We start from the raw sequence: 10,929 nt of genomic DNA, 5'->3' as shown, positions 1-10,929 counted from the left end.
TAATCACGATGACGGAATAGCTCGGAGTGCCGGTATGAAGCTGTGCCAAAGGAAGATACTACCAGGATAACCCCCATCCCAAAACCATTAAAAAAACGTTCTCACATAAGGAGAAAGGGGGTTAGCCATTTGTATTATTCCATCAAGGCTCCTTGCTGTGTTTACGTAGCTGTCCTTAAACGCACACCTGTCCATCACTGACAGATTTGGAATGTGGGGGGGGGGGGGAGACGCTCGAACAGTGATTTGTATGCCCCAAAATTTTATTAAAAAAATCAGATTTCACATACACCTTTAAATACATAGCCCCCAGCCACCATTACAGAAACATCAAATTAGACAACTGTCCTGGGTGGCTGCATCAACCCTTTTAAGAAAGGCCACCACGGCGGCAGAAACACGTGAAAAAAAAAAACCCATCGTTAGTTGGACAACAATTAAAATTAACCGAGCCTGGAATGAGGTATACGGTTTCGGGAGGTTCATAGTAATAGGGGGAAAAACACAGATCTTTGGAACATTAACAACTATTTGGGTAGAGCTCAGGTTGAGTGGGCCTTTGGATGTAAGAACCAAACAAAGTATCCTCGAAGAATCTCGACATCGCCCTTCAAAGATCCCACCGGCGCAAAACGGAAGGAAGTAAATAGAAATTAATAAGTCCCAAATGCAAAGACACCAGGCCGGTAATCCTCCTTAATTACGTTGCCTGAACACCTTGCTTGATGATGATTTTTTGGCGGGTGTTCCGCTGGTTTGGGTCAGCAGACGGTGCGGTGGGTCCCATCGCCGCTGCCATCGCAGCACTTGGGAGCCCATGCGCTGTGATGTATTTTTTGTACGCCTCGCGGATGATTTTGAAGGCACGGGCGTTGTAATAAGGAATGTCTGTGATGGGATCCCTGTATTGGGCAGGTTTGTGGGTGACGGGACACAGCTCTCGGACGGGTAACTTGGCCTGCTTGGATTTCGGAAACATGCGGTCAAAGGTTTCATCGTCGGTGAAAGTGATGAAGGTGCGGGAACATTTACTTGACGAAGCTGTTGTGGATGAGTCTCCTGTGTGTTCCTGATCCAGGCTGCAAGGGCAAAAACAACTCATTTGATGTTTAAAATAACAATTTGCCACCTTATCAGAAAACCCTCAGAGCGTCAGCGATTAGATTCCTCATGATGACTAAACCACTCAGACAAATCCAAAGTGCAGCGAGTATTCATTTCTGATATGGTACCCATGCCATGTATGCCCTGCTTTCCCAGAAACCTATCGCCTTTTTTCTTTGGAAACCCCCCAGGTTGTGAATCCCCTGGTATGACAAAAACACCTTCCTTTTTTGAAGCCAGACCTTATCTTCCTTAAAAACCTACAGTCCCTGAAACCGTAATGACCTTTGCAGCTGTTATCGATATAAAGATCACAAAAAAAAGGAATTTTACGCAGCATAAATTCTCTTTTTCCTTAATATAGTGGCAGTACACATGGGTGTTGCTCTTCCTAAGGGACAAGGATCTGAAATACAAAGAGTTAAAACCCTCCCCCTTCCCTAACTCCTCCTCTTCCTTACCCATAAGACCACACTGGACCAAACACAGCCAGTAAGTACCAAGAATACAAACATGCTTGAAAAATATCTTTAATGGTAGACAACATGAGGGAGGGAAACATGTACTGCCACTATATTAAGGAAAAAGAGAATTTACGGTGCCTAAAATCCCTGGCATATAGAGGCAGTACACATGGGATATAGCAAGATAACCAAATGGGCAGGGAATACTTAAGAGGCCACTGACTGGTGCATCCTGCGCCAGAAAAAATGCCACAGAGGAGGAGAAGATGTCTAGTAAGTAATGCTGGACAAATGTATCGAAGGAACACCGGGTAGCTGCCTTACACATATATCTTCAGGAGATGAGGTCGAATTCCCAAACCTAGACCCAGACATAGCTCTTGTGGAGCGAGTCAAAATATGGGACAAGATGACTTGCCTGCTGCTTAAGTGAGCTAGTCAAAAGATGGCTAGCTTGATCTGAATATCCACCAAAAAAAAAAAAAAAAGAACAAACAATTGATACGTATAGCGGAAAGCAGTGGTGCGATCTGTAGAAATGTCTAGAGCTCTTTGGACATCCCAATGTGCCATTTTCTCCTCTGGAAATACCTGATCCTGATGGAAAAATGGTGACCATAGCAGCTGAAGACAGAGCTAGTAGTTACCCAGTTACCCTGCTGAAGTAAGAGTCACCAACAATGTCATCTTCAGTGACAAAGACTTCTTCCAGTGGTTCGAAGGGTACAGAATAGAGAGCTAGAAAAACAAGGTCAAAAACCCAGGAAGGAAAAAAATGAGACTGTCTGGAGGTTGCCGAATAGTTGCCGCTTAAAGAAACGCCTGATCGGAACATACAAGGCCAAATCCGAAAAGAGAAAAATACTGAGGGCCGATACTAGCCCTTTTGAGGTTGACACATTAAGACCTGCTAAGAATCTGTCTTGCAAAAAACCACGAAGATGGAACAAGTAAAAATAAAAAACCCTGCATAACCAGGAGAGGAATTTCCTCCAAACCTGAAACCTCCGAATAAGGAGGACCTCAGCATTGTCATGGGAAAGTCCATTACCTCTAAGGATAACCCTCGCCAAAGCTAGGCCATCAAAATGACCATCCGAAGGAATTCTGTTCTCCACCAGCTGGGACGAAAATGGCAGTTCCCAAACTCGAGGCCATATTGTTTAGCTCTGAGAACTAAGTCTGTATTGGCCAATATGGGATAGATGTTAAGACCCTGGCCTAGTCCGTTCGAATCTTGAGGAGGACACGTGGGATCATAGCGAACGGAGGAAAAAAGTAAGCCATCCTGAATCTCCATATCACTGGCATAATGTACAACACCAGAGGGTTGACCCATGAATACAGAGAGCCTAAAACCCAGAAGATTGCTGTTGTCTCTGATTGCCACAATGTTGAAACCTGGAAGACCAAACTAGAACCAGGATGGAGAAGATTCTTTTGTCTAGGGAATAAATCCGATCTGCTGATGTAGTCCGCAATACAATCGTCCCTTCCCCTGAAACGCGTGGCTGACAAATCTTGTGGTTTCGTTGAGCCCATTCCATGACTTCTTCCGAAAAGGCCTGAAGTTTTGGAATCTGTTGATATATGGTATTGTGGTAACGTAGTCGGATTGGATTCTTACAGCCTTCCCTTTTAGCCAAGGACTGAACTACTTGAGGGCCAAAAAAATAAATAAAAAAACCGCTTAAATGATCTCGATAATTTGAGGACTGGGTAAGATTGTTAGTGACCGCTTGCCCTGCCTGAAGAGGTAACCAAAATGAGCTCCCCAGCCTGTTTAAGGCATCCGCGGTCAGAGCGATCCACAGATGTTGATGAAAGCAAAGACCCTTGCTGAGACGATCTGTCCTCTTCCACCAGTTTCATTGGGCTTGGACACTGAAGTGGATGTCCAGATCTTCTTATTTCTGGGACAAATGCCCAAGGATATCCCATTGAAGTGGCCTTATATGTGCTGTGGCAAGGTAACAGAGTCTGTCTATATCAGTGGCAAGTTGGGCGCTCTATATTCCTAGCATGGGGGGTTAATTGCTGGAAGTCAGCCGGTGGATCCAATTAATCTGAGACATTTAAAGGGTGGCCGTTAGAGGCATTAGTTGTCTGAAAACAGGGAGAGAGGCAGTAAAGCCAGAGTTCCTAAGACTTTATGACTGGGACTGGATTAGCTGGCCAGTTAGTATAGGTAGTCTCCAAGATGCAGTAGGATTTGTTTCTTTATTTTGTTTATTTACACTGTGAGGCGCAATACTGTGGACCTCGAAGAAAGCTACAATAAACCACATTTTGCCTTTATTCGGTTGGTGTTGGTAGTTTCTAGATTGTAACTGGGCCATCCTGCCACAGTGCCTTGGAGCAGCTTACTGCAGGGATACAAGTCGTCAGAATGCCCAAGACGCTCATAGCTTTTCTAAAGGGCCAGGTATGATTTTGTTGCAAAGCTGACACGACCCTTCTTACTTTTCTGACCTTTGATATGGAATAAAGAGCCATAGGGAGGAGGAGTCCACTATCAGCTGCAAGAACTGCATACTTAGAAAAAAATAAGGTTGGACTTTTTATGATCAAAACATTTCTGTATGAACCATTGCAGCCAACCACCAATTCCATCAGAATTAGTCTAGGCTCTTGTTCTTAGGATGTTACTGAAACCTTTTGTCCTGTCTTTGTCTACAAAATTATGCGCCTAATAAAAAAAGTTGAAAAGGCCTGTTTCATCTAGTCTTCTTATCCTGGGGAAGCGTACTCTTGCTTGATGCGCTCTGCCAATGGGGAAACAATGCAATCTTCATGAGAACGAAGGCCAGAGCTGAAAGTCGTCCAGGGATGGGATGACCCTGATACCTTATTCTCTGAAAGTTGAGAGACCCAAACTGGAAATGGAGAATTCTCAGCCCATTCCTTATAGAGAGCCTGAGAAATTTACTGGATGCAACTGCAATAGGCACATGCACATCCTTCAGGTCCATGGTCACCATGTAATCTCCTTGTTCAGTAGTTGGCTGACTGTGAGGATAGATTTCATTCTAAAATGCTTGTATAGAAAACAGGCCTAGACCATATTAAAACTGAACTGAATGATCCAACTGGTTCGTGACCAGGAACAGCCTGTAGTAATAATTCTGAAAATTCAGAACTTTTAGGATTCATTCCTTAAGAAGGGTTGCACATGAGACAAATTTTTAGATATCCCACGTCTGCAGGTTTAAGACAGCTGAACTGGACAGCTTCTCTGGCAACTCTTTCACATTCACTAACTGGCTTGAGAAACAAAACAATACCAGTGATGATGTGAGTGATAATGTTTCACAAGAATGTGGCTTGTGTTGGCCATTTAAAGGCAAATCTTCCGCACTTTGTTCCATACTTGGTGACAATGCATTTATTGCCTAAAATTATTTCCGTCTGCAATGATCCTCAGGATCCAATTGTCTAAACAGCTTATGCCTTACAAATGTTAAAACAAACAAGGCCGACATAGATGCTGTCCTGGCCACTGATTCTTTGGCAGATACGACAATTATAAAAGGCTCAATTTCCTAAATTGCCTAGATACTTCTGTATCCGGTTCCCTCGACAGGAAGTACTCCCATCCAAGTGCTAACCAAGCCCAACCCTGCTTGGCTACCGAGATCAGACGAGATCAGGTGCATACAGGGTGGTATGGCCGTAGGCCTAATGCCTGTTACCAGATGCCTAGAGCTCTACCCACTGAAGCGCTAGACAATGCTACTTGCACTGGAATGCTGAGGATTGGAACATACTCCTCTTAGGCAACATGCAAAATCCTTTGGATGCTTCTCACGGATTACCTCTTGTAATCGTCTGGAGAGTTCTTATAAAATTTCCAAAGCTCTTGTGGAGGAAGGCAAGTTTTATCCTCTGACTCCTCACAAGATGAGCCTGAATTAATAGATTTTTAACACCTGGTATTCCCCGGTGGAAATTAACCAGGCCCAAGCCTGTTTAGCTACCGAGATTATGGCCATAGGCTAACTCCCCGGTAATCTCCCCCGAGGACAACAGATTCAGGAACCAACGTGAACGAGACTATCAAACTTGGGTTCCAAAGCAAAAACAGACGCAGTCTTGAATGGTTATGTTCAAGGTTGTCTAGAAGCCAACGCCAAAAAACCGCATGTCCTGAGAAATTAAGCTGAGCAAGGATCGCCTAACTCCTTAATTCAGCCGTCCAGCAAGTGGGTGCACAAAACATAATTGGATTTAAAAGGAGCCTTAATCTTTAGAAAAAAAATGTTACAGGGCAGAGGCCTTTTTTAAGATTAAGATAAATGAATCATACCTTAAAGGGCCTCTATCCGTGTGGGGGGGGTTGGTGCCACAGATATCCAGTACTGACAAGCCCCACTGCTGTCAGACTGGACTGCACGGCTTAAATTAAAATTTTGTGCCCTGAAGATCGGATCCGCGCGTGCTCTGTAACACGATCAGATCTTCCTCCCGGGTGTGCGCTCCACCTCTGTGCTACTGCTCCTTCCCTTGCCGGCTTGAAGAGAGAACTCTTATTCTGTTCCATAACATCTGCTGATGCGGAAGTTCCTACCTCACTCTGCTCACCGCCCGGGGAGCAATCGGAGGAGGGATCCCCCTGGACACAACCCGTGTGCCCCACCGAACTACATGTCCGTCCCTGACCAGGGACAAGGAAGAACTGGCTGTGTTTGGTCCGGTGTGGTTAGGGAAGGGGGAGGGTTTTAACTCTTTGTATTTCAGATCCTTGTCCCTAAGGAAGAGCAACACCCATGTGTACTGCCACTATATGCCAGGAAAAATATCATAAACATCAAAATACAACAGCATTCATCCATTTCACCAAGAAATCAATTAGAAAGAAGTCATCGGTCGCATTGTATTTACCCTTCCACGTCTACATTCTCCTCCTTCACGGTTACTTCAGTGATAAGCGGCATGGCCACAGACTGGTAGCGGATCGTTGGGCCCGTGCAGCGTCTCTTTTTTAAGACCTGCTTCTTTTTGTCAGCTTCCAGTCGCTCGTAGTTCTCTGAGGGAAAAGGGATATTATATAAGTCCCGTGCACTGCTACTATCAGGTGAGCGTCTGGATACTGGGACTGACTGGTCTCTGACACCCCACACACACACACTGCATGCATTTACTGCACTGAATAAGACGCAATATTCTCCCTGCTTTCTTATGGAGATAACAAATGTACCCAGGGAGCGTATATTGATTTCTTCTGTGATTTTCGCCTCCTCCAGCAGCTCCTCCTGGGTCAGCGGTCTGTCCGGGTGAGGCCCTTTCTTCTTGCGTGACTGCACCTGCCTTTCCTGCACGCGTAAAAACGTTTGCCGTGTGTGCTCTGTAGTGGACTGGCGCATGTGCTTGCGGCCTGAAAGAAAGACATGTATTAAACCAGCTCATCTAAGGAATATATTTTGAAAACAAATATATTACAAAGCTTCCTCGCTTTCAGTGTAGTTTAAATAATTGTTTAATAAACACACCTTCTCCTCAGGGATTACTTTTAAATAGAACCTCTACCCAGTCATTGATGACAGGTGACCCAAGCAGAGAGTACTCATGGCTTTAAGGCCATATCAGTAATTCTGTATGTGCTACTTTTACATTTTACATTATCTGAACAATCTCTCCTCCAACACCCTTAACACAGGAGAGAGAGCTTAATGGGAATGAATAATCATGCAAATAAGGAGCACCGGAAGTTAAGACAGCTGCTCCCATGGTATACGCATAAAGTGAAGACATCGTTAAATATGTTTACTGGATGTATATTAATGTAAAATATTAGGTTTCCTCTGCTTGAAACAAGGCAGCCTTAAGTTTAGTTGCAGTGCATTGCTTTTCTCAGACCTGACAATGTCACTTACTGTCCCCAACATCTTCAGGCGTCTCTTGGGGAGCAGGCTTCTCTGGACGGCTTTTCTGTGCAACGCTGCTGGAGGCATCCGCTTTGGGTTTCGGCTTGGGTTTAAGAAGCTTGATTGGCTCCTACGACAGATTAGCATTAATAAAGCCATGAAAGGTTTTTAATTATTATTTTACATTAAAATATGAATATTTATTTGATAGCCATTAATTACAACATTCGAGTCAACTCTAACATTCAATCTCCCCTAACATGTGAGCAAACCTACACCCCCTGTGCCTCCTAACGCCTCATTTGGTAGGACGAATCTATACTATACAGTTCTGACAGAACTGAAGATGAATCGCCACTACACATACAAATGACTCCGATGCAATGTTCCAAAAGTGGTCTTATTACCATAGCAACGAATTGGATTGTTCAAACTCTGCACCAGAAGCAGTTTTTCTACATGTCACACATCTACGTGATTGTTAAACAGGGCACCCAGCAGATGAGGTCTCACCTTGTACGCCTTGGTCACCACTCTCCGCTTTCTCTTAGGCTCATCCTCCTCATGGTCGCTGGTTGGCTCATCGCCTTCATCAATGTCAAAGTCTGAATCCACTTCATCCTCACTCTCAGAGCGATCTTCGTTGTATTCTTCATCACCAGATTCCTGTATGCAGAAGACAATGTACAGAAGCGCAGTTTTTGTTTTTTGTATACATTGTACAGCCAATACACTGTTTTTGCAGCATGCTTACACCTGTTTGGTAGGCCTCGTATTATACATTTGTATTATTTGAGCCTGTGACTAGCTTAGTGCACCGACATTTTTTCTTTTCCCTGTTTGCACATATTTGAGTAGGGCTGCAACTAACAATTATTTTCATAATCGATTAGTTCGCCGATTATTTTGTCGATTAATCGGATAAAAAAATGATTTTTCATTTATTTAAAATAATTTAATAAACAAATGATGTTAAATACAAACAGCAGAATAAAAAAAAACTTTGATAAAATGCATTTCTTGTCTTTATTTCCCAACCAGCCCCCCCAATTTATGCACATTTGAGCCCAGCCCCTTGATACACCACTCCATCCTCCCCAGACATGCCACGCTGCCCTCCCCACATATGCCACTCGACTCTACCCCCAGATATGACACTGTGGCCCCAGATATGCCTTATACACCCTGATACACCACTCCGTCCTCCCCAGACATGCCGCACTGCCCTCCCCACCTATGCCTTATACCCCCAGATATGTCACTCTGTCCTCCCCAGATATGCCTTATACCCCCCCCAGATATCTCATAGTCCCCTCATAGTCACAGACCCGTTCACAGCACACTGACACCATACTTTTATAAATAAGTACTGGGTTATTCTTCACTGCCCCCAGGATTTAGATTCCCTTTAGTCTGCCCCCCTTTATATCTAACTGCACCTTAAATTAACTTTATTAACTTAACCCTCAGTCCTCATCATTAAATTAACCCTAAACACCCCATTAACCATAAATGCCCCTAAATTAACCCTAAACACCCCATTAACCACAGCATCCCCTAAATTAACCCTAAAGACCCTGTCAACCACAACAGCCCCTAAATTAACCCTAAACACACCATTAACCACAACTGCCTCAAATTAACCCCAAACACCCCATTAACCACAGCTGCTCCTAAATTAACCCTAAACACCCCATTAACCATTGCTGCCCCTAAATTAACCCTAAACACCCTATTAACCATAACTGTCCCTAAACACCCCATTAACCATAGCTGCCCCTAAACACCCCATTAACCATAACTGCCCCTAAATTAACCCCCACCTCCCCTAACTTTCAGTAGCCCAAATATTAATTTTATACTTACAGTTAAATGAGTGTCACAGCCATGTGGTTCTGGAGGAGGGGGCGGGGCCAGTTGTCACAGTGATTACAGGGAGGGACTGGTAAGTAGAAGCTGCTGCTGTGAGTCACTCAAACAGATTATATAATGAGGGGTATTTTTCAGAGCGTTTGCTCTGAAAAAACTCTCATTTTAGAATCGATAATAATCGATTCAACTAATCGATAATGAAATTCGTTGGCAACGATTTTCATTATCGATTATTATCGATTAGTTGTTGCAGCCCAATATTTGAGGTTGTTGGCTCCTCATCAGTCTGGTTGCAGCTTGCTGTCCAGGGGTTAATAGGGAGGAGGTTTAATTGCACCTCCCCCAACACATTAATAAGGTTTTGGTAGCAGTATAAACCGCTTTGTGTGTCCACTACGTAGGAGGTGAGAGTAGGTTCTCACCCTATTGAGAGTGTGCCTTGACGTGGCGGGTGAGCTTAATTATGCTTTGGCCAATTCATATAACCAAAACCTTTCATTTATATTATGTTTATATATTTGTTGCCAACTTTATTAGGGTAAGAAGCACAGACAGTTTTTGTTTTTTGTATACATTGTACAGCCAATACACTGTTTTTGCAGCATGCTTACACCTGTTTGGTAGGCCTCGTATTATACATTTGTATTATTTGAGCCTGTGACTAGCTTAGCGCACCGACTTTTCCTTTTCCCTGTTTGCAGAAGATAATGTGCAAGGGTCAAATCAAAAACTCCCTCTATCCTTAAAAATAACCTTACAATGGCCTTTGGGAGACTTCTACATAATTCTTTATAATGCTGTAGAATACTGTAAATAAGAAATTCCGCCCCATTACTTCTCTTGATTTGTCACTTTTCGGTGCTGGTGGGCGGAGGCGGTCACCGGTAACATGCACACGCGGACTGCCGGTGACGGACTCTGCCCACTGGGACAAAAAGAAGGCACGCTACAGCAACTGAGCAAACCAAGTTAAGTAGAGTCGCTTTTTAATTAATCTGTTTAGATGATTAGCCCCCAATTTACACGCAATTGAGGATTGCAAAACTATTTTGTGAAAAACAAACAGAAACAGAATACTGTCAATTAAGGGGTCTCCCCATTATAGTGTATTGATTGAATTAATGTGTTATTTATATTTATAGGGCCGCAAGTCACCTCATTGAAGCCACCATATGTGGTCTTATAGAACTCGTCCTCTTCCTCTGCATCCAGCAGGCCAGACATGCGGTTTCCCGCTGTTTTCCGCGGAGCTCGACTCTCCGCTAGACTCATCTTGATGCTTTCGGTAACGGCAGGCGATTGAGCAGGTCTGGGGACCAGACTATAGGAAAGAGCGCCGAGCAGAGAGCGCGCCGCCAATCACAGAAGGCGACACAACAGAACGCCAGGAAAATTATTCAAGCAACCGCGAGAGTGAAGTAAACCTCAGCCAATCATACGATGAGACTGAAACAATCGCAGGGGAACAAAGCTTGGTTGGCAGGTGCCAATCATAATATGGCAGACGATTAACGCATAGCATATTGCATGTAACATACATAGAATATTTTCATTAAGCATTAGTATTAGTGAAAATTTAATATTTTACTACTAATTTAAAATATAATATTATAAAAAAAACAAAA

At 43.7% G+C, this 10,929-nt stretch overlaps 1 protein-coding gene across 1 annotated transcript; it reads right to left on the bottom strand.

Moving 5' to 3' along the window:
- Window positions 1–245: 245 nt before the first annotated feature.
- VPS72 (vacuolar protein sorting 72 homolog) lies at window positions 246–10,645 on the bottom strand. Its single transcript, XM_053474646.1, has 6 exons — window positions 10,460–10,645; window positions 7,946–8,098; window positions 7,442–7,562; window positions 6,766–6,942; window positions 6,450–6,594; window positions 246–1,079 (listed from the first exon to the last, which is right to left on the bottom strand). Exons 1-6 carry the CDS (start codon window positions 10,574–10,576, stop codon window positions 701–703), a joined length of 1,092 nt encoding a protein of 363 aa, XP_053330621.1. The 5' UTR covers window positions 10,577–10,645; the 3' UTR covers window positions 246–700.
- Window positions 10,646–10,929: the final 284 nt, after the last annotated feature.

The sequence above is a fragment of the Spea bombifrons genome, chromosome 9 (genome assembly GCF_027358695.1).
Source record: "Spea bombifrons isolate aSpeBom1 chromosome 9, aSpeBom1.2.pri, whole genome shotgun sequence".
Taxonomy (NCBI): Eukaryota; Metazoa; Chordata; class Amphibia; order Anura; family Pelobatidae; genus Spea; species Spea bombifrons.
The sequence above is the reverse complement of the archived record's forward strand: the minus strand, read 5'-3'. Positions and strand labels throughout refer to the sequence as shown.